Here is a 25407-nt window from a genome sequence, read left to right as displayed (position 1 = left end):
AAAAGTAAGTGCATCTTTTTACCAAGAAGACTTGGGGCGAGTAAACACCTTGTTATGACTTGCCTCCCCCTCTCTGCCAGGAGGTTTACGGTGCGCGGAAATGATATATAAACAAAAGACAGATAAAAACCACCCACGAGATCCGGATATCCATTAAAAAACATAGCGTGAAAATTGCCGGCTTGCCAATTACATCGTTGGTTTAATACTGTAAACTGTTATGGAGTGACTGAATATTTGCGTGTCAAACGAACAGCTGAGGTTGGGATAAATTTTTTTTTTTTTTTTTTTTTTAATTACCACGGACCATTATTAATTCCTACTGTCTACATGCCAATCAGACCGGTGTTTCAACTTCTTCAATACCATGTCTTTTTGTATATTCTTAGCATTTCCTGGCGATTTCTTTAGCTTTGGGGAGATTTCCAGTAGCTTTGGAGTTAATGACAACGATATTCAACACCTCCAGCTCGAACAAAACACACACACACACACACACACACACACACACATATATGCATCACCACTGCATGCTTGTCAGTTCCACCGCTTACTCGATACTGCAATCTGTAAATGAACAAACAGGCAAAGTTCAAATATATGTTCCTTTATTGCCTTCTGATCAACTTCGTTCACTGTTTCCTTGTCAAATAAATCGTAACTTCAATTTTGCAAACTTTAATGACACTGAACATCTTAAGGTCAACTAAAGCTAAATATCGTACGTTTTCTTAATTTCGTTCACCAGCTGCATTAATTATTCATCACCATACAGCGTGAGGAACAGCGAACTTCATTTGCTGATGCTGGCAACATGGCACACAGCTGGGTCATGCAGGACGAGTGATCCGCAACACTTTTTGTTATGATCCATCTTGGCACCTCGTAAATCAACCATGCGCACACTCATTCACAGACGTTCACATAAACTCACACTTATTGTACTTACACGTTTGCGCACACATACCACACATGCCGTACATACATAAACTCTCTCTTATACTCAAGCAACATACATATACACACAGAATTCATAAGACGTCCATCGCCCCTCTTCCAAACTCCTTTTTATGGTAGTTATATGTCTATACACCTACACGTAAGGACACATTTACAATCTCTCTCTCTCTCTCTCTCTCTCTCTCTCTCTCTCCACCTACACGTAAGGACACATTTACAACTCTCTCTCTCTCTCTCTCTCTCTCTCTCTCTCTCTCTCTCTCTCTCTCTCTCTCTCTCTCTCTCTCCGCGGGTTAAGAGGTAATCCTGGTGAGAGATAGGGAGGGTGTGGTGAGAGTTCCAGCATTTGTGTGGGGGTGTGAAACTAGCATTACTCCACTCAACGCACGCTTGATGGGAAGTCTGCCGAGGGAGTGGGAGAAATAGAAGAAAGGGAAGGGGAAGATGAAGTGGAAGAGGGAAAAAGAGAAAGGGAAAAAAGGGGGAAGGGGAATAATGAAAGGGGAAGGGACAAAAATGAGAAAAGCGGGGGAGGAGAAGAGAGGAATGAGAGAGGGAAACAGACAGGAAGAAAGGAAGGGAACGAAAAAGACGGGAAAGAAACAGAGGAAGGAAGGGAATATAAAAAGGGAAGGAAAGGACAGAAAAGAGAGAAATGGGAAGGGGGAGAGAAGAAAGTGAGAAAGAAATGAAACAGATGGGAAAAGAGGAAGAGAATGAAATTATGGGGAAAAGCGGAATATAAAAGGGAATGGATGCAAAAGAGATGACAGAAGAGAAAAAGGAATGAAGGAAAATGGATGAGATGGGAAAAGAGGAAGAAGATGAAAAGGAGGAAAAAAGACAAGGAGCAGAGGAGAAACAAGGGGAAGAAAAGGAGTTGCAGGGACGAGAAGGATGAAGATGAAGGGCAAAATGAATGAGGAGAAGAAGGTGGAGAAGGAGTGGGAGAGGAAGAAGGTGAAGGAAAGGAAATGGGGGGGAGGAGGAGGAGGAGGAAGAGGAGGAGGAGGCAAAGGGAGATAAGTGGATTTCCAATAAAGCTATAAGAGAAAGGATAAATAAATCGTACAAGAAGCAGTATGCAAGAAGAGTCTGCAATAGTGTGTGTGTGTGTGTGTGTGTGTGTGTGTGTGTGTGAAGGGTAGAGAAGCTAAAATTCTATCAATGCACATGTACTTTGTTGTGTTCTCTCTCATCAGACGATTTCATTCAGCAGTGAGCGAATCATAGAGGGCTAGAACTAACGCTCCAGCCCTGAAATTCTAAATAAGGTTAACAAAATCGTCTGGAGGTAGCATTAAAAAAAAAAAAAAAAAAAAAAAAAGCCCTCTGGACAGTACTGTAGGGTGAAAGCATCTAAACGAAATATTGGAGCTCATTCTACCATAACCCCTTCCATACGATGACGTCCTTTATTTTCATGTTTACTTTAGTTATATACGATTTTATACAACTAGGGACAGAAATTTTACGCTATGAGAGTTTGTATATAGACCTGACTAACTCTCTGCAGTACTAGGATGTTCTCGTAAGTTAATAATAATAATAATAATAATAATAATAATAATAATAATAATAATCCAGTGCTAGTAAAAATAAAATATAAAACAATGTCATCGTCCTGAAAGGGTTAAATAAGGTAACAAATAAAGTAAATGAATAAAGTAACTGAAGAAGGAGATATTACTGGGATTGAAGGAGGAATATTACAAAGGATAAAAAATGGATGATGAAGGAAAAAGTGGAAAACAAAGTGTAGTGAGTGGAGAATGGAAAGGAATGGAGAAACAGGGGTGGAGTGGGGAGTGAAGAAGGATGGAGAAACAGGGATGGAGTGAGAAGTGGAGATGGATGGAGAAACAGGGGTGGAGTGGGGTAGAATGGAGTGGGAGAAGACAAGTTAAAGGACAAGAACTGAGGAAAAGGAATGCAGTAAAAGTAGTGGAATAAGAGTGGAGAAGACGTGAAATTAAAGGGAGTGATGTGGCAGGGGTGGGAGTGGAGTGGAGTGGCAAGGCAGTGAGTGGCGTGAAGCAATGTGGAACAGAATGACAAGAGTGGAGTGGATTGCCAATGGTGGCGCGGAGTGGCATGGCAGTATGGGAAGTGGAGTGGAATGAAGTAGGAAGGTGGCAGGCCAAGAAGTGGAGTGGAGTGGCACTGGAGGGGATGGATAGGCATAACAAGGACTGGAACTGAGAGGCAGGGCAAGGAATGGAGTGGCAAGGCAGTGAGTGGAGTGGCAGAAGGTCCACAACCGCTGCGCTTTACGACCAAACTTGCGTCTCTTCGTCAGTTGTAAACAAGGTGGTGGTGGCTCCTGTACACACACACACGCACACACACACATACACACACACACACACACACACACACACACACACACACACACACACACACACACACAATACAAAAACTAATCACACATACAGGAGTTACGAAAAAATAAATAAATATATCGTGGCACCGCAAAGTAAATTCAAATGCACAAGAACGAAAGTACTCGTATCGTTGATATACTGAACCGGATGATACCTCTGAACCGTTTTGAAAACCCCAAATTTATACGAAGGAAAGCGGCTGCCTTAAAGGTCAGTACGTTGGATTCGGCGCTGCTCGCAAAGTAATTCACTTGGAGAGCCTAACCCCTTTTCATTTAAGACATGTGATCCTGCACGGCACTGGTTTACATTTTTGAGAGAGAGAGCCTAACCCCTTTTCATTTAAGACATGTGATCCTGTATGGCACTGGTTTACATTTTTGAGAGATAAGAAGGTTAATTAAAAGGCGTAAATCAACTAACAGTGAAAACCGTACCGCTCAGATTCATTGCTACCCCTTTTTGTCTTGATCTTGCTGAAAGAAAATAATCGATCCGTATTGAAAATCTTGGGTATGCTCATTCCATACTTCATCTAAAAGCTTTAAATAGCACGAGTGTTTGATATGGCTCGACTCGGCTCGAAATGAACCGTCCTGGCCACTACTACCTACTGCAGGCTACATACACAATTTCATAATGATTGGTTAATTATAAGTAGGCTAATAGAGTGATTTTATAAAATTTTACATTCTATTTAACTGAAATGGAAACTTTGACCAATCATGGTGAGATACGGCGCTCAACAAGTAGAGTGCACCAATAAATTATCTATCTATCTATTGTCAGATGCCTTAATCCCTTATACGGGGTGGCCACAAACAAATCGCCTCCACGTCACCCTGTCCCCCGCCATTTCACTGTCCTGCTCCCATGTCACACCCCCTTCTCTCATATACCTCTCCACCCCATCCCTCCATCTCATCCTTGGCCTCCCCCTCCCTATCTCTCTCTCCACCTCACTCACATACACTCTCCTCCTCAGTCTCTCACTCTCCATCCTCTCTACATGGCCAAACCACCTCAGTGTGTTTCTCCTAATGCTTCCTATCACATCCACATCCACACCACAACGCTCCTTCACATCCTCATTTGTCAGTCTGTCTCCCCATGTGACTCCACAGGCTCCTCTCAAATAACTCATCTCCACTGCTCTCACTCTTGACTTGTGTCCCTCCAACAACGTCCAAGCTTCACTTCCATACGTCAGAGTTGGTATCACAATAATGTCATGTAATAACTTTTTCACTTCCATGCTCGCCGCCCTGTTTCTTATCACTGCCTTCAAGGAACCAACAACCGCTCTTCCTTGTTGTACCCTTTCAAGCACTTCACCCTCCAAACTTTCATCCTTACTCATCACACTACCCAAGTACTTAATCGTAGTCACATTTTCCATTTCCTCATCACCCAATCTCACTGTACATTCACTGACTTCACCTCTCTCAAAGACCATCACTTTACTCTTCCCTACATTCACCTTTAAATTCCGTTTCTTACACACTCTCCCAAATTCATCCACCAAGCCTTGCAGCTCCCCTTCGACTTCACTTGACAACATTGTATCATCTGCAAACAACAGTACAGGGAGTTTCCAAACACTGCCCTCTCTAATTAGGGCCACTCCAACATCCACTACCCTACCTTGTATCTCTTTTATAACCCCATCCATATACAGACTGAACAACCATGGAGACATGACACATCCCTGTTTCAATCTAACCTTCAAATAGAAAAACTCACTCAGTTCACTATCCACACGCAATGCAGCCTTAGCACCCTCATACATACTCTTCACAGCATTCAACAACTTCCCATCTACTTCATATATTCTTAACATTTTCCACAATCTTTGTCTATTCACCCTGTCATATCTATCTATCTATCTATTGCCAGACGCCTCAATCCCGTTTGGGGTGGCCACAAACAAATCGCCTCCAAGTCGCCCTGTCCCCCGCCATTTAACTGCCCTGCTCCCAACTCACACCCCCCTCTCTCATATACCTCTCCACCACATCCCTCCATCTCTTCCTCGGCCTCCCCCTCCCTCTTCCCCCCTCCACCTCACTCACATACACTCTCTTCGTCAATATTTCACCCTCCATCCTTTCCACATGGCCAAACCACCTCAGTGTGTTCCTCATAACGCTTCCTATCACATCCACATCCACACCACAACGCTCCTTTATATCCTCATTCATCAGCCTGTCTCTCCATGTGACTCCACAGGCTCCTCTTAAATAACTCATTTCCACTGCTCTCACTCTTGACTTGTGTCCTTCCAACAACGTCCAAGCTTCACTTCCGTACGTTAGAGTTGGTATCACAATACTGTCATGTAGTAACTTTTTCACTTCCATGCTCACTTCCCTGTTTCTTATCACTGCCTTCAAGGAACCAACAACCGCTCTTCCTTGTTGTACCCTTTCAAGCACTTCACCCTACAAACCTCCATCCTTACTCATCACACTACCCAAGTACTTAAACGTAGTCACATTTTCCAATTCCTCACCATCCAATCTCGCTGTACATTCACTGACTTCACCTCTCTCAAAGACCATCACTTTACTCTTCCCTACATTCACCTTCAGATCCCGTTTCTTACACACTCTCCCAAACTCATCCACCAAGCCTTGCAGCTCCCCTTCGTCTTCACTCAACAACACAGTATCATCTGCAAACAACAGTACAGGGAGTTTCCAAACACTATCCTCTCTCACCAGGGCCACTCCAACATCCACTACCCTACCTTGTACCTCTTTTATTACCCCATCCATGTACAGATTGAACAACCATGGAGACATGACACATCCCTGTTTCAACCCAACTTTCAAATAGAAAAACTCACTCAGTTCACTATCCACACGCAATGCAGCCTTAGCACCCTCATACATACTCTTCACAGCATTCAACAACTTCCCATCTACTTCATATATTCTTAACATTTTCCACAATCTTTGTCTATTCACCCTGTCATATCTATCTATCTATCTATTGCCAGACGCCTCAATCCCGTTTGGGGTGGCCACAAACAAATCGCCTCCAAGTCGCCCTGTCCCCCGCCATTTAACTGCCCTGCTCCCAACTCACACCCCTCTCTCATATACCTCTCCACCACATCCCTCCATCTCTTCCTCGGCCTCCCCCTCCCTCTTCCCCCCTCCACCTCACTCACATACACTCTCTTCGTCAATATTTCACCCTCCATCCTTTCCACATGGCCAAACCACCTCAGTGTGTTCCTCATAACGCTTCCTATCACATCCACATCCACACCACAACGCTCCTTTATATCCTCATTCATCAGCCTGTCTCTCCATGTGACTCCACAGGCTCCTCTTAAATAACTCATTTCCACTGCTCTCACTCTTGACTTGTGTCCTTCCAACAACGTCCAAGCTTCACTTCCGTACGTTAGAGTTGGTATCACAATACTGTCATGTAGTAACTTTTTCACTTCCATGCTCACTTCCCTGTTTCTTATCACTGCCTTCAAGGAACCAACAACCGCTCTTCCTTGTTGTACCCTTTCAAGCACTTCACCCTACAAACCTCCATCCTTACTCATCACACTACCCAAGTACTTAAACGTAGTCACATTTTCCAATTCCTCACCATCCAATCTCGCTGTACATTCACTGACTTCACCTCTCTCAAAGACCATCACTTTACTCTTCCCTACATTCACCTTCAGATCCCGTTTCTTACACACTCTCCCAAACTCATCCACCAAGCCTTGCAGCTCCCCTTCGTCTTCACTCAACAACACAGTATCATCTGCACACAACAGTACAGGGAGTTTCCAAACACTATCCTCTCTCACCAGGGCCACTCCAACATCCACTACCCTACCTTGTACCTCTTTTATTACCCCATCCATGTACAGATTGAACAACCATGGAGACATGACACATCCCTGTTTCAACCCAACTTTCAAAGAGAAAAATTCACTTAGTTCACCATCCACACGCACTGCAGCCTTCGCACCATCTTACATACTCTTCACAGCATTCAACAACTTCCCATCTACTCCATACATTCTTAACACTTTCCACAATCCTTGTCTATCCACCCTGTCATATGCTTTCTCCAAATCCATGAAAGCCGCATACTACTTCTTTCCCTTCTCTAGAAACTTTTCCACTAAAGATCTAAGAATGAATATCTGATCTACACAACCTCTTCCCTTCCTAAAGCCTCCCTGTTCTTCTCCAACTAATTTCTCTGTTCTTTCTCTAACTCTGTCAATAAGTATCCTACCATACACTTTTCCTATTATACTAAGAAGACAAATGCCCCTATGATTACCACACACTTCTTTTTTCCCTTTTCCTTTGTACAAGGGAATAATTATACCTGACTTCCAATCCTCCGGGACTCTACCTTCCTCCCAGGCCAATCTGCACATCTTCCACATCCATTCTACTACTATCTCTCCCCCATGCTTCAGCATTTCACCACACATCCCATCAATTCCTGGGGCTTTCCCCGATTTAACTTTCTTCATTGCTTCCACAACTTCTATCCTACTGATTTCTTCCTGTCTTCTCACCTCCCTCCTTCTCCCAGCCATTCCCCAGCCACTTATACTTGCATTACTTCCATCCTCTATGTTCAACAATTCCTTAAAGTGTTCTCTCCATCTGCTCACTTTTTCTCCCTTCTCCACTAGTAATCTACCATTTTTATCTTTCACTCCCATGCTAACTTCACTTCCACCTTGTCTTTCTCCAAATCCATGAAGGGCGCATAAAACTTCTTTCCCTTCTCTAGACAATTTTCCACTAAAGATCCAAGAATGAATATCTGATCTACACAACCTCTTCCCTTCCTAAAGCCCCCCTGTTCTTCTCCAACTAATTACTCTGTTATTTCCCTAACTCAATCAATAAGTATCCTACCTTATACTTTTCCTATTACACTAAGAAGACCAATGCCCCTATGATTACCACACACTTCTTTTTCCCCTTTCCCTTTGTACAAGGGAATTATTATACCTGACTTCCGATCATCCGGAACTTTACCTTCCTCCCAGGCCAATCTGCACATCTTCCGCATCCATTCTACTACTATCTCTCCCCCATGCTTCAGCATTTCACCACATACTCTGGGAGAGTAAACAATCCAATTTATTGGACTTTCTGACCACCACGTGGTGGTCAGAAAGTCCAATAAATTATACTTAAGTTAATTTTGTGTTTTCTATCAGAGACGGAAAACAAATTATTTGGAGTAAACCGCAGAATGATCAACGGGATCTGGCTGTTGTGGTACTGCCACAGCTTATACGATAACCGGGAAACAAAATGTGTGTGTGTGTGTGTGTAATTCACCGGGTCGGTCAGGATCACTTGATGGTCGTGATGATCAGCTTTTACCCTCCCGGAAGGGAGCTGAGAGCTCATATAGTCCGATCTAAGGGCAAGGCTGTGACCTTCACACACGCACACACCCGTCTCCTTGCTCAAGGGGGACAGTAACCACCCACTTCGTCAGTGAAACTTTTCGCAACCTGAGCGAGGCGCGAACTCCCGTCCACCAGTTGGCAAGCGGGAACGTTACCACTGCACCAGCGTGTGTGTGTGTGTGTGTGTGTGTGTGTGTGTGTGTGTGTGTGTGTGTGTGTTCCAGGTTTGCACACGAGCGCAGAAACAGCCAAGCGCAGTCAAACACCCTTCCTTTAGTACCAGGAATCGTTGCAAACTTTCCTACATTTACATAATCCAAGACCACAACAATATTCCGAAAAACCAGACACGAAATAACTTGGCTTAGGAGTTAGAACAAGTTTATTTTTCGGCTGCGTGCTTTAAATATTAGCGCACTTTTCCATTTTGTTCACAGAATTATCCCATTCTTTACGATACTTTTGCCAGGGGTAACGTGTCTAACCTTAACAGCTTGATTACATAGGTACGAGACTGGCTAACACTGAGAATGGGGATTACAGTGTAGTTATAGTAAGCCGATTACAGGAGATTCACTATAAACCACTGTTATTTCCCTTAAGATCGTTGTTACTCTTTCGAGGTGGAATATTGCGCGAATTTTAAACTTCACGTCCCCTTTTCATGTTCACTGATTATGAACATGATCAAATAATTCGGTTGTTTATTTTGTATTTTGAATTTTCTCAACTTTTTTACTTTTTATCTTCCTTATATAATATTCTTAACGTTTTTCTTACAACTCTTCATTCCTCTTTTTGTTATGCACTTCAGAACTTCTCTACCTGACTCAAGCCTCAAACATGGCTATCTCAGTCTGTCTGTCTTCGTATGCATATTTACCTTCTCCTCTTTATGCCTATCTGTCTGTATTTACCCCCTCTCTGACTTACATATATAACTCTCTCTCTCTCTCTCTCTCTCTCTCTCTCTCTCTCTCTCTCTCTCTCTCTCTCTCTCTCTCTCGTGGGTTTTTACAGTCGTGATGTGTGTGTGGCTGCTAAGACAGAAAAATATGGCGGAAAAAGAAAAGTTGCAGGAGGGTTTAGAAGAAGGGGAGAGCATAAAAGTTGGCGTCTGTATATCCCAAGGTTATACGACAGCAAGGCACTGTCTGCATACCAACCAAGGGATCTCCACCACCTCTGCTTTATGTCTCTGCTCCAGTAACTCTTTCAGCACAATGTTTCTGCTTTATTCCTGCCTGCTGTAATAATCCCTTCAGTGTGATGACGTTTTTATCCCTGTCTGCTCTATCAACTCCGTCAGCACTGTTTCCGCGTGACTCCTGTCTGCTCTGTTAACTTCTTCAGCACTGTTTCTGCTTTATCACTGTCTGATCTGTTTATTAACCTCCTCAGAACGATGTCTGCCTTTGCTTAGTCAACGTACAAATTATTTCAATCTCATAGTGTTTTCAGATCAGGATTCTCTGCTTCGTCTCTGTCTGCTCTTTTTATTTCCTTCAGTATTAAGATGTCTCGGGACTTGGACCTACTTTGCTTTATAGATATTATTTCTGCTCTGATTTCGATGATTCTTTCTTGCACGCCCTCCCCCTCCACACTCAGCTCCTCTCTGCCCCTGTCACCTTTACCATCTGCTCTACGTCTATCTAACCTACCCAGATTTGCTCTATGTAATGTCTGCTTAAACTATGCCACTCCTATCTTATGCTCTCTTCCCCCTGCTGTTACTATCACGGCTGCCTTATGCCTATTATGTCTGCTCTACTCTGTTCTTCATGTGTTAGTTCCTCCATGTTTTTCCCAACTCGGTTATTCTTTCCACATTTATACCATCATACCTGCTCGTCATGTCCGTGATAGTCTGCTCTATTTTGTCTGCTCAGTGCTCACTTACTATTATACAAGCACAGACTCTGCCCATCTACAGCAGTATCTGCTCAGCGTCTGATATTTCTAAACTACTCTGCTGTCATGCCTGTTTAGTGCTCTTCCAGCCTTAGAACTCTCTGCGACTCTTCCCTTGTTTTCAGCCTCATATCTGCTGTAAAACTGTCATCTCTGCCTTAACCTGCTCTGTCTATCTGCTCTAATGATGCTAATCCTGGGTTATGACTCCCAAATACAAATCTGCTCATGTATTCACTATCCTACATACTCTGCTACTGTTATGTCTGCCCCAACCTGCTACCCTGTCTGCTATAACCGTGATAAGATTGTGTACTCTCCCAAACTCTGCTTCCCACCCCTTCTTTTCAGTATCTTTCAAGTCTGCTCCTGTCATCTTTGTCCTAACCTGCTCTGTTCTGTCTGCTATGTGCCAATCCTGCCTTGTACTCAGTTTTGCATCTAATCAATATACCATTATAATAAACTAATTTTTTTTTTTTTTCAAATAAGTACGAACACAAGGCCTGGAGCTTGCTAAACTGTCACCACCTAAGAAATAAGTCATTATCAGTTAACTTCCAGACGTCTAAACAAAAACACACAAACTGAACAAGCCAGTTCCTAGGCTGATCAAGTGTACATGAGAGACAGAATACTGGCTAACTCTTGCAACAGAGAATTAGACTCGAACTTGGCTTAAATTGCCATCATTCCATCTTGAACACTGTGTTGTAATAACTGATTAACACAAGATGATGGTGCTAGTAACGAGTGAGTACTGTGGAAAGGATGTAGAAGTACTGTCTGCCACTCAGCTACATGAAACAAGCTACAGAAGGACAAAAATCTGGGCCGAGTTAAGGTAACAATAGTATAGCCACATAAATGCTCAGCTGTCACAAATACGATACTCCGTGCTTGTACTGTCCTTCTTCAAACTCTGCTTTCTTCCCTTTGTATCCAGTATCATATCCACTCTGCCGTCATGTCTGCCCTTCTCTGCCCTGTCTTACTCTCTCAGTACCATAAAGTCTAGTTCGCCCCTGTCATCTCCACACAATCTGATTTAGCTATGTGTGAGTTCCGTCCGTGTGTCTGCTGTACGTGCGTCCTCTGTACGTGACTTCCGTTCTTGTGTCTGCTGTACGTGTATCTGCTGTTGGTGTGTCTGCTATATATGTGTCTGTGTCTGTTCGTAACCCTTGTAGAACTAACTGTGTAGGGGCAGGCTATTGCAGGGACGGGCGAAGCAAGATGGGGAGTGAGTGTCTGTTTATTGCGCCTCTCTCTCTCTCTCTCTCTCATCTGGTGCTTATACAGTATTACCTATCTGTTAATCCTGCTTCGTTTCTTGCATCTGCACACACACACACACACACACACACACACACACACACACACACACACACACACACACACACACACAAAGAGCCGAAATACGACCAATAACACTCGCAGGTAAATATTCCCGTCTCACATCGGCAATTTTCCAAATTCAATTACCAGCAGCAAAAAACAACAACCCTCTCGTGCTCCCTCAACACCAACTCACCCATTAACACATCATGCAGGTCAAAGAAGGCATCGTGGAAAGTTTCGTGAAGAAGACGGCATGCCATCTCGCCTCGAAAAAGATCACAGGGAAAAGTTTTAAGGGGGAGAACTAAAAAGAGAGCATCGGGAAGACAGTCACTGGCAGCTGACGATGTGTATTTTGCATTTATTTTTTCTTTTTCAGTTGCTAAAATAATCTCCACGGGCGGGAAAATGACGTCATATAAACTTTCGGGGAAAATTAATCTGTTCCCATTCTGATGAGAAATATTTGTTATGCCTTACGGACGAAAATAGTGACTCCCACCCGCCGAGAGGACACCATGGTTTTTTTGTAACTACTCTCAGAGAAACGTAATTAGCACCAACCTTGTAAGAAAACGTACTGTAACTGGCACCAACCTCAAAGGAAAAAACTACACTGATTCGCACCAATCTTGGATGCGCATCAACCTTAGAAAGAAAAAGGACAGAAATTTGCACCAACCTTGGAGGAAAAGTATAGTAGCCTAATTCCCACTATACTGGAAGGAAAAAGTATAGTAATTCGGAGTGACATTAATGGAATACAATAATTCGTATCGACTTTGAGGAAAAAGGTAAATTAAGTCGCACAGAAAATGGAGATAAGAGTACGTAAATTCACACCTATCTTGGTGGAGAAAGTATAGCAATTTGCATCGACCATTGAGAAAGAAGTGCAGTAACTCGCAATGACATTAAAGGAAAAAGTAATCCGCGTCCACCTTGGGCAAGAAAACAGTAAATTATCCAGCTTGGAGGAAGAAATGTAATTCTTATCAACCTACGGAAGAAAATCAGGCATATCTTCTTTGATGGGGAAAAGAATAATATCATTACTTAAAAAAAAGGGGGGGAGGGTGAGAAAGAATAAGATAAGAAAAATCGATTTTTAAAAATTCATTCCACCTCTGAGGGAAATGTCAATTTAGATACACTTTGGAGGAGTACAGAAAGTCTCCCCCACGCTGACTGGGGCGTAGGTTGCTCTCCTGCATTTAAATACTGTACTCTGGACTACCGTAGTCTAACTAAAGCCCCAACGCTCAGAATGCGTTAACATGGGATTCACTGTTACTCTTACAGCATTTACTTTGGAGAAACAAATAACGTACATTCATTCACCTATACAAACAAAAAAAAGGTGCCGGTATTTAAAGGCTGCGTAGATCCCAGATTTTCGTTCTTCCGCTGCTTATTTCACGCATCTCATTAAAAATGGACAATACTGCAGTTCAACATCTTTTCCGTCGCACTTCTTCGCGGTTAGCATCATATTCTAGTATTAATCTATTGCAATAGCTCCAAATTCACGGTGAAGAGATGGCGATTCTAGGCCAAATTAGAGCAACAAAGAGTACAGTATCGAACACTGACGAAGAAGTGATTTGTATCCGCACTAAGAAAAAGGTCATCTGCACCCAGCTTGAGGGAAAAGTAATTCGTATCCACCCTGAGGAAGAAAATAATCTGTGGGACAAAAATCCTCTTATGCAGCTCATTACCGAAAGGGAGGGGGAGGGGGAGAGAGAACGAGAGAAGGAGGGGGAGGGGGAGAGGGAGGGAGAGGGGGAAGGGGAAAAGGAGGATGAGGGGAAGGGGGAATGAGGGCGAGGGAAGGGGAAGGGGAGGACGAGTGGGAAAGGGGAACGACAGAAGAAGAAGGGGAAGGGGAAAGAAGGAGGATGAAGGGGAAGGGGAAAGAGGGAAGATGAGGGGGGGGGAAGGGGATAAGAAAAATGAAGAACGACTTCGATGATGTTGACAAGAAGGGCCACAGTCTCTTATACTTAGGAACTCTTGGGAAATACTGGAGAATGTAAACATATTGTATAGAAAAACTGAAGTGCTCGTTAGTGTGAGTGCGGCAAAAATAATGAACCTAAATGAAAATACTATACATCACTTAAAGTCTGTGACTTAGGTGGTGGCGACCATCGGTGGCGACCATCATCCACTCACTTGATGTGCTGCCTACTTCTTCCTTATCCTTTATTATTCTTTTTCTGTGCCTGCCCTCCTCTCTTCCTATATCTCCCATCATTCCTGTCACTTCTTATTGCTCTTCTTTCCTTTACAGGTGGCTTTACATTGAATGGCAAGCCAAATGGTTTCCTGTAAGCCTAGAAACCATTTACAACGCTGGGTGGTAACCATATAACCAACCCATACGTGCTCCCTACGTGTCAACAAGTGGGTTGGTGGGAGGTTAGTGCCCCTCCCCATAAAACCAATAACTCAAAGTCAAATGGCCACCCATTAAGGGAGATTATGGCATCTGGCAATAGATAGATAGACTTCCATATACCGGAGAGAAGATATACAGTATATAAAGGTCGGTTAGGTACGCCAGCGTATAAAGTATGAAGCTTAAAATACCGTAAAGTGTTATATAAAGTATGACAGAGTAAAAATATTGTAAAGTATGTTGTAATAAGATGCTGTCATTCACCAAGGCGATACTGTGTGTGGAAGGAACCTGAAATCTGACGAAAGACTGGGAATTCTTGGAAATTCTGGAGTACGCACAAACTAAAATAAAAAGAGGAAAAATATAATTTCTGCCATTCATTCCTCCAGCACCAAGAATACTTGAATCTTGCTGGTGCTACCGAGGGTTAAAGCAGTGACTGAGTGGGATGAGGCTGGAAACAAATCGCATACAAATATCGTTCAAGTGGAGTGATCTTAATACACTTACTGTAGTTCTTTAAATAAAATAAATTTAAATATAATCTTTCTTTATACATCTATTGATCAATCAGTCAATCAATCAATATCTGTTTATCTATTTTTAATGTCAAAGAAGGACCGCTCGTTTTCTCACCTCATTTATTTTTTACTACGGTATCCTTGCTTCGGACCCCAAGTGCTCAAAACTTCGAATTGGGTAACTTGGGACAGGCCTTTTTTTTTTTTTTTTGTTCTTTAGGTACCTTGGTAATGCTCCGATATTCGTAGACCGCAGTCCTTAAAAAGAACTTCGCTTAATGAATTTCACATTTTCCCTTCACGGACTGTTATTACCTCAAATAAATCTTTAAGTCACTAAACCAACCTCAAAGATTCCATTACCGTCCTCAATTCGTCCCTCCAAAAGAACTGCTTTCACTGTTTAACAAAAAACACACCTCACCTTGCAAAAAGATCTGTCGTCTCCCAAAAGTTCGTTTGTTGCACTTCTATGACAGACCAAAAAGTATCTGACCTCAGAATTGTTTTCCCGTGAACCTCCCGTACTTAACCTCCTTAACCCGCCGCGTCCCGTCGACGTATGGGTACGTTGCAACATTTTGCATTTGCCAGTCCCGACGACGTACTGGTACGTCGTGCAATTGCAAGGTCCCTAATTTGCACAATTTTCAATTTTCGTGCGTGATTTTTCGTATGTATACACGGGACACCTTCCTCTATTCCTCTACAAGATGCCAAGCAGGGACAATGCCTTACACCACATAACCTCCCCCTCCCCCCCACACGCCATTGTCTCGGCAATTCACCTGTTACCAGTGACCTGGCCAATAAAGACATTCAGGGCCAGAGTGATTCCCCAATCGATGACAATGTGGAGGACAAAGTTTACATAGCATTAGAGGAAGAAACAGTCAGAAATGATGATCAGGTAATGTGGCAAAAGAAGGTCAGGTATGGTGATGAGTTAGTGAGTGAAACAATGCTTATAATGGCTATAATACTGTTTGAAAACCAATATACTCTCGTACTACATATAAATTCATACCAAGTAAATAAATAAATACTGTTTATGAGTGGTGTGAAATAGTAACCCTCCCATAGAACTCGTTTTCTTTGGTGCCAGCCTGTTAGAAAACCCAGTCAGGTAAGGAGGTACTGCTAACTGGATCGAGTATTTTAAACCTCAAGTGGGCGATTTCTCTATGAAATTTCGATGTTTCTCACCAAAAGCGGAGGTTTTAACCAAAAAAAAATTTTTCGAAAATACCTCGGGATTGGGGGGTGTCGGAGGTGCGAAATAGCTCGGGACGTGACAGGTTAAGTAACAAATTGGGTGTAATATTATACACGACAAAACACTGTCATAGTAAAAGTAATTTACCAAATTTATTAAACTTCACAAACAAAATATCAATCACTCTTTAGTGAAATCAATGGTAATAAAAAAGGGACGCGTCATTTGAAGAACTAACCCACGCAATCTGTAAAACAGTTTAATTATCACAGGAAAGTGGTTCTTAGCCTTTCCTGAAGTTCTCGTCTCTTTGGTTTTCAAAGTATTTTGTAACGTTCCTTGTCACAAATCAGTTTTTGAAAATTTACTTTCCTATATGTGCACAAATGGTTAAAAGCCGCTGCTCTGAGAGACCCAAAGTCATTCCTCAGGAGCCATTGGTCATATCCAACAGAACCAAATGTTCTCCAACCAAAGCCCACATTCTTAAAACAAGAATACCATCCTAAAAAAAATGACATCCTAAATAAATATCTTTATAATAACAAACAGCCAGATTAAATGAATAACCTATGATCTTTAAATGAACGGGTCATCTGGATGAGAAATGTCATCCAAAACTGAAGTCACCTGAAAAAAAAATACAATATTCATTTCAAACAAGAAAAGGAAATCACCTCTTATAGAACAAGGCATTCTCTAAGAATAAAAGGTCATTCATTAAAGAACCAGTCACTCCCTCACAATATTCCCCAAGTTATCCTGACATATCATTCAAACAAAACCCTTCAGACCAAGAATGTCTTGTATAATTTATTCTTGTCTCCATATAGCTTTCTTCGGCTTAAGAGATTTTTCGAACTGGGAGGGCTTTAGATACCGTCTTCATTAACCCTTCAGTACAAGAAACTTTTCCTTTGTCAACAAAACAGCCTAGAAGCAAGAATAAACTATAAAAAAGACGTAATCGGATTCAAGGGGTTAAATTAACATACGATTCCAAAAAACAACCACAAGTCATTAATTTTCTTCAAAAGATCCAAGTGTCAGCTCTTGAAGAAATAATACGAAACATGACAAGTGAACCTTTAGAGAAAGAGAAAAATTCCGATAACATAATCCATTTTTTCCTTCTTGCTGTTGCCAGATTATTTTATTTAGCTCAAGAGAGACTTTTAGAGCTGGATGGGTTAAAACATAACCTTGATTAACCTCTCCAATAAGACCAGCCTTTCCCTGGTTTAATAAAATCGTCTGGAGGTAGCAAGAATGAAATAAAAAAACATCATTGGATTGAAGTTCAAGAAGAGATAATTCCTCTAAGAATTATAAATCACCTGCAGGAGAACCGCCGAGTAATCCTTATCCCCTTCAATTCGAGGCTGTTATTTGTATTTTATTTTTGCTACCTCCAGGCGATTGTACTCAGCTTAGGAAAGATCTCTTGTGCGAAGGGGATGGTGAAGGCTGTATTTAACCCCTCCAATTAGCTCTTTAAAAAAAAAAAAAAAAAAAAAAATATATATATATTTCCTAAGCTATAACAGTCTGTAGCTATGAAGAACAGAATAAATCAAACGTCAATTGAGAAGAGCTTAAATAGTCATCCTGCAAGTAACAAGTCATTCCAAAGAGAACTACATTTCATTCACCTTAATTTGGCCCAAGTTATTGTCCTTTAGATCGATGTATGTAGGTCAGTGACGGAAATAAGGCAATACTGCGTCTGTACATTTTTTTTTTTTAAGCACTTTCTCATGATTAACACCATATTTTAGTGTTAATCTTGTTACAAAACAGCATTCAAGATGGAAAGACTGATTTTAGGCCAAGTTAAATTGCAAAGAGTACTTAAGTCATCGCCTCTTGGAAGATTCAGGCAAGTTAAAGTGAAAAAGAATATACAAATCACCTCTTGAAAGTCTTCGGCCAAGTTAGTGTGAAAAGAGTATAAAGTTCATCACCTCTTGAGACTCTTAGGCCATGTAAAGAAAAGTATACTCGTACAAGTCATCTCTTTAGAGTCTTGGGCCAAGTTAAAGTGAAGAGTATACAAGTCATGACCTCTTGTGACTTTTAGGCCACGTTAAAGTGAAATGAGTATACAAGTCATCACCCCTTGAAAGTCACCCCAACCCGAACCACAAGTCACCCCATGCTGGTCTCACGAGAAGCAAGGTACCTGCGCCAGATTCTCGGCCTTGTAGCGTCCGCGATCGTGGCCGGCCTCGAGCTGGAAGGACCCCCATTCCCACGCCGTCCGGGAGGGCTGGGGATCGGAGCAGAAGACGATTTGGATGTGTGCGTCTTGGCCCTTTTCCACCTCCAAGTTGCGCTCTACCGTGTACTGCAGGACCTGGGGGGCTCCTGGGGGAAGAAAGAAGAAGACGAGGGCTTAGATGATGCCTATTTGCTGCACAAGGTATTCATGGGGGAGATAAAAAAAAATAGTAAAAAGATATAACAAAAGAAGAACAAGATTTGAATGTGTGCATCCTCGTCATTTTTGCACCTCCACGTTGCGTTCTACCGTGTACTGCAGGACCTGGGGGGCTCCTGGGGGAAGAAAGAAGACGACGTGGGCTTATATGCTGTCTATTTGCTGCACAAGGTATTCATGGGGGAGATAAAAAAAAATAGTAAAAAGATACAACAAAAGAAGATGATCTGGATATGTGCGTCCTTGTCATTTTTCCACCTCCATTCTGTGTTCGACTATATACTGCAGGACCTGGGGGGCTCCTGAGGGAAGAAAGAAGACAGGGCTCAGATGATGCCTGTCGACTACACAAGGATTCTTAATAAGGAAAAGAAAAAACTGGTGGGAAGAGAGAGCAAAAATCAAATGTGATGATGAGATGAGTAAATATATAAGGGTGGGGCGAGATGACGTGAGAGGCGATTAAAATGGGAGATAAGATGAAGAGGAGAAATTGTGATACGAAGAGATAACATACGGGAGGGGAGAGAGAGAGAGAGAGAGAGAGAGAGAGAGAGAGAGAGAGAGAGAGAGAGAGAGAGAGAGAGAGAGAATGAGGGTGGTATGAAGGTGAGGTAAGAGTGAAGGGTGGAGTCAGATGATGAAGGTACGAACTGAGAGTAAGGGGAGAGGTGTGATGAGTAAAGCAGTGAGTTAAGGGTGAGATTTGACGATAAGAAAGTGAAGGGTCATGCAGCACGGGGAGGGTGTGGGAGTGAAGGGAGAGCTGAGACTGGGGAGGGAATGAGAATGAAGACAAAGGTGAGAGGGGAATGGGGGTGAGAGAAGGTGCGACGGGGGGATCAAGGTGAGAATGAAGGAAGAAGCGAGATGGGGAATGAGAGAACCTCTGAGTAGATTCTGATGATGTGATTACGTGGTGAAAATGAGGTGGTGAAAAAAGCATGGAAGCGCATGAGAGGATGAGATGCATCTGGAAAAAAAAAAAAAAAAAAAAACGCTGAGCAGATTATGGTGATATGATTAAATGATGAAAGCGACGTGTTCAGAAGCGTACAGAAATATGATCAAAGCACCGGCGGGCAAAACCAGTAATCATCATCATTATCATCAACACTACCACCATCATCATCATCATCATCATCATCTTCATATAAGGGACATAGATGACTAAGATATTATATTTTCTTCATTAACGATGTGACCAATTAATGGAAACAGACCGCCCAAAAATTGTTAAATTCCTTCTTACAATAGTGAATTTCGATTACGCCTACTGCCAGCAATTTGTATAACAATGTGTGTGTGTGTGTGTGTGTGTGTGTGTGTGTGTGTGTGTGTGTGTGTGTGTGTGTGTGTGTGTGTGTGTGTGTGTGTGTGTGTGTGTGTGTGTGTGTGTGTGTGTGTGTGTGTGTGTGTGTGTGTGTGTGTGTGTGTGTGTGTGTGTGTGTGTGTGTGTGTGTGTGTGTGTGTGGGCGAATTTCTTTGTTCCATATGCTATACTTCCACGACCATAGAGGTATGGGTTCTGTGTAATACTAAGGCATCACATTATACGATCAGTGAAGTATGTATAGTTTGTATCAGTGTAACACCATAAACAAATTGTAATCATACCAAACTACTAATAATGACCAAGGTAAACGAGAACACCTACCAACACGACCCCTGCCAACCAAGTAACTATGTAATGACACAATTTATAATGCACATGGGTTACTACTTCCACATTTACGAACAATACTGATTAAAAAAAGAAAAAAAAAAGACAAAGCCCATCAACCCCTACAGCCCTGACCTAACTGCAGCACACAGGCGACACCTCCGCCTCACTTCCCGCGACACCTCCGCCTCATTTCCCCGCGGCCTGGAGACAAAGGAGAGAGCGAGACGAGGACGACAAAGAAGACTGCGTAATGCGTTCTTAGTTAAAACTCGGGAGCATTAGCGTTCTTAATGTGATCAACTGCACCCAGGCACTCACCTTCCTCCTCCCACACACCATCTCTCTCTCTCTCTCTCTCTCTCTCTGACAGACTCCATTACCTCCACCACGGAAGGCGAATGGACTTTGTGTTTTCACTGCACTGCAAACATGCTCGCATACATATATAACTGTATACCCAGTCAAAGATTTTCCTTTAGCATGCGCGCACGCATCAATCATACAAAGCAAGTCAGAGAGAGAGAGAGAGAGAGAGAGAATCAGTTTTGATCGTCTTCAGCTCGAAATAGCAGTCATATATTACCCCCCTCCCCCTCCCCCCTTCTCTCTCTCTCTCTCTCTCTCTCTCTCTCTCTCTCTCACTAAGGAGGGGCCACCGCTCCCTTTATCAGGCAGAACTGAAGAAACGAAACGAAACGAGAGAGAGAGAGAGAGAGAGAGAGAGAGAGAGAATCAGCCTTGATTGTCTTCAGCTTGAAGTAGCAATCATAAATTATTCCCCCTCCCGCTCCTCCCTCCATTTCTCTCTCTCTCTCTCCCTCTCCCTCTCTCTCTCTCTCTCTCTCTCTCTCTTTCTCTCTCTCTCTCTCACTAAGGAGGGGTCACCGCTCCCTCTACCAGGCAGAAATGAGGGAACGACACTCAAGATTCACAAGACAGGAACATTCGGCACCTTAACACTCTCCCCGCACCGCTGCTTCCCTCTCTCTCTCTCTCTCTCTCTCTCTCTCTCTCTCTCTCTCATTACCTATTTCGTACCTCTATCACTTCCATTCTTAACGCGTTCCTTGTTTTTCCTGCATCCCGTCCTCCTCCCCTCTTCTCTAGCCGATTCCATACATTTTTCCGATCACCATATCCCACCTTCCCTCCTCCACTTCTATTACCTATTTCCTCTCGCTTCTCTGTATCTACACCTTTCTATCCCTTCCTCCTCTGGCCTACCTGCATCCCTTTCCGTTCTCCCTATCTCCATTTTCGCAAGTATTTCCATCCCCCATCATCACTCCTTCACTACTGTCCCTAGTCTTTTCTGCATCCCTCCTTCTTTCCCTACCTTCTTCACCTAATTCCAATCGCCTAAGCACTTTTATCCCCGCATCCTGTCTCCTCTCGTTCCTCCCTCCTCCCACATTTTATCTTCCCTTCCCTCCGTATCTCTCCTTCCCTCCTGTGCTACCATCCACACCCTCGTTTCACCATCTCCAGTATCCTACTTCCTTCTCTATCCCTCCAACTCCTCTCCTCTGCTTCTTCTGCCTTCTCTTACTTCTCCACTATCATCTCCGTCCCATGCCCCCATCCGATACCCCCTTATTTCCACTCTCCCTTTCGTACCTTCATCCCTCCTCTTCCTTCCCCTTCTCCTTCCCTTCCGTCCCCCTCTCCTCCTCTTCCTTTCTCTTCTCTTCCATTCACAACCCACCTCTCTCTCTCTCTCTCTCTCTCTCTCTCTCTCTCTCTCTCTCTCTCCGTACTCCTCCTGCTCTCTCTTCCATCCCCCTCCTCCTCCACCAACATGCACACCCCATCCCCTCTCCCCAATACCCCGAGCAATATTGGACGGAAGCTGCAGTCCATTTTGCAGGCCGTAACATAAGAGGCTCCACTTCAAGCCAATCACAAGGCCAATATTCCCCACATCTGTCTGTACAAGCTTTACGTGGAGTGGGTGGTGGTGGTGGTGGTGGTGGTGGTGGGAGGGGAGAACAAACTTTAAGAATGCACATACTCAGGGGCTCGTAAGGGTTAACGAGATAATGTCATTGTGGGTGAGACGCTGTTGGCACCTTAAATCCGGTGACTCATTGTTTACCTAACTCTTGCTACCTCCAGGCGATTTATATTCAGCTACGGAGATCAGCCTAGTAGCGACTGATTTAATGAAGAATTTATCAAACCCCTCCAGCTCGAAAAATCTCTCTACAACTACATAAAATTGTCCGGAGGTAACAAGAATAAAACGGAAAATACGTCGCCATGTTGAAAGTTAGACTTGTGTTGACTGTCTCTCCTCATGCTTGCGACGGTATTTCATTCAGCTTAAAAGATACTCCTCGTAATGAAGGGATAAATTCTAGCAAGTAGGCATGGGGCAGAGACATTTTGCATCACTGTAGCTCTTTCGATTCTGTCGCGAAGTTCACAAGATAAAGTTTCATCCCCCTCCTATGCTGCACGAGCTATGATGCTTATTTCCCTCTTGCTTCTCCCACTCTATGCCTCCTTTACCAACAACAAAGAAGTACATGGGTAGCAAACTTAATTAGTACCTATTATCATAACTCCTGCCAAATACAAAATGATAATGACACTCAGGGTTGTATTCTTGACAACGTAGGAGGTTTTTTAGCACCTGTGCTTCAGTGATATACTGTATTTCGCCTATTTTACATTAACATTCCCTTGTATATTATCTATGTATCCTGATATCAACACAGACTGCATGAACAACATACAGAAGAGTATTGATGTGTCAAGTTATGTAGACTGCAAGCACTTTGCACTGCGGTGAGTTCCAGTGAGGTAAATATAATCGTCCGTTTTTAGCTGGACATTGATATTTTTTTTCTATTCTTTCTTTTTACATCAGTCTGTCTGTCTGTCTGTCTGTCTGTCTCTCTCTCTCTCTCTCTCTCTCTCTCTCTCTCTCTCGCTGTCAATCAATGCATTAATAAAGAGAGTTTTATGATTTTTGTTGTCGCTTAATTTCTCCTGAACGTGGGAAAACTGTCTCATTTCAGCCGTAATAAAATGTTAAGAGGGCGATTTGAAGTCAGACGATTAACTGACGAGACTGACGGCTTTTTAAAACAACCATATCTATACAGACAACACATAAATTACAGGAGCATCTGTAATGGCAACCAATCCGCTCCCCCCTCTCTCCCTCCCCTGGTCCATAAGCCTTGCGATGATGCAGCACTACACTATCAAGACCACAGATATTACCATTCTTCCGACATACAGATACTAATGAACACTCAAATAAGGGGATCCATAAATAAAATTCTCTCTCTCACTCTCTCTCTCTCTACTATAGGGAACATGCCGGTAGGCGATGACGGCCAGCTCTAAGCGGACCAAGTTTTGTCAGCGACCGAAAGTGAGTTTCGACACTAAAAATCATTTCTATACGGAGGTACTCCAGTGCAACTTTCCACTCAAGAATCATGACCCTGGCTTAAGTATCTTCGGAGCCTCAGCATCTCGCACTAGCATAGCCGTGATTTGAGCTATTTTCACAGTTTTCGCATCTGATGATCTTTGACCCCTGACCTGGCCAATGTAGCACATATGTGTACAAAGAAAGTTGTAGTACTTGACAATGTCTATAAGCATGCAAACTTACATTCAATTCCATTGAGCCGCTGGGGAACTATACCTATTTCACCGAGTCTGGCACCATCAGTGATGTCGTCAACACCTGTAGCATTGAAAAGGTCCTCAGTACTGGATATACCTTTTTGTATTGCCTTTTAATATTGATTCTCGAGGTAATAAATAGAGGTTCACCTAGTGCAGAGAATTTACATCAATACTACAGGCATTGAGGACATCACTAATGGTGCCAAACTTGGTGAAATGGAGTATAGGGGGACATTTTCGAAAACTGGTACTGGTTGCTAAGGAAGCTGTGGGCAATCTTCACAGGGTTGCCACTCGAATACTAAAGGAGAGACGGGAAAAATGGATGGCACACTACCGATACGGTATGCCCTCAAGATTAAGCCTAAAGAAGTCTGAGCTTTCTACGCCCATTAGAAATGCTTCCACAGCTCAAAAAATGAAAAGTACGAAAAAAAAAGCGGGTTTTCGGCCGTTGCTAGGCAACGAGTAGTTGCCATGCAACCAAAACCTTGCGGACAGAACTAGGTCATAGGCTGGTCACTGTGTCTAGTTTTGTTTGGAATTTGTTAATTCTGAAAGGTATAAGTGCCTGCCACAATTAAACAAAAATAGCTACAAGAAAGAAAACACAACTAACAATAAGGGGAACATGGAGCTGGCCAACAATATAGAAAACACACATTGACAACTGTATTTACTTTCCATACTAAAAATCAACCAGTCACAATAAGCCTCTTCCCCAGACCCAGCACTACAATATCAGAGCCACATTATAATTAAGGCGACATACAAACAATAAATAGCACTAAAAAGCAAGACAATGATAGAGGAGACAAATTGGAGGAGGAGATATTACTGGTAAAAACATCAACATATCTCTTGCGACAAACAACTAAACATGGACAATGAAATAAAAGAAACAACAAACACTAACTTTTAAATGAATGTGACAAGCAAACAAACGTACAGTATTTACCGTCCGTACTACTACTACCACCACAGCTCTTGCGACATACGAATAATAAAGCCCACTCAAATAAAGGTAAAGATAAAGAGGACAGTAACTCTAAAGTGAAGGTCGCAATAAGGAAACCACACAAATTACACGAGCATTTACCATCAGTACTACAAATTTTATAACTCTTGTGACATACGAATAATAAAAGCCATCCAAATAAAGGAAAACCATAAAGAAAACAAAGACTCAAACAGACGCAACAAATAAACTACACAAACTACAAGGGCAATTACCATCCATATTACGATTATCATAACTTCTGCGACATGTAAACAACAAAAACCAATCAAATAAAGACACCAGTAAAGAAAACAATGACACTTAAAGAAATAAAAAATTACAAGATCCTCTACCAGCCATACAGCAATTATCATTACTTTTGTGACATACTAATAACCATGGCCACCCATTAAAGGAAAACACAATCTCTTAAATAAAGGTCCCAATAAAAACCGCACACAAATTACAACAGCATTTATCATCCGTACTGGGAGCCAATTCCA

The 25407-nt window shown here is 42.6% G+C and overlaps 1 protein-coding gene across 1 annotated transcript in view; it reads right to left on the bottom strand.

Annotated features, from left to right (window-relative positions):
- LOC145410971 (irregular chiasm C-roughest protein) overlaps positions 1 to 25407 on the bottom strand; it is a 237583-nt gene that overhangs the window by 24976 nt on the left and 187200 nt on the right. The window contains exon 12 of the mRNA XM_080281026.1: positions 18333 to 18517. Coding sequence (XP_080137152.1) covers positions 18333 to 18517 — 185 coding nt within the window. The remainder of the gene's footprint in view (positions 1 to 18332; positions 18518 to 25407) is intronic.

Source organism: Coenobita brevimanus, chromosome 87 (genome assembly GCF_032717465.1).
Source record: "Coenobita brevimanus isolate Jiangsu-jjx chromosome 87, ASM3271746v2, whole genome shotgun sequence".
NCBI lineage: Eukaryota > Metazoa > Arthropoda > Malacostraca > Decapoda > Coenobitidae > Coenobita > Coenobita brevimanus.
The sequence above is the reverse complement of the archived record's forward strand: the minus strand, read 5'-3'. Positions and strand labels throughout refer to the sequence as shown.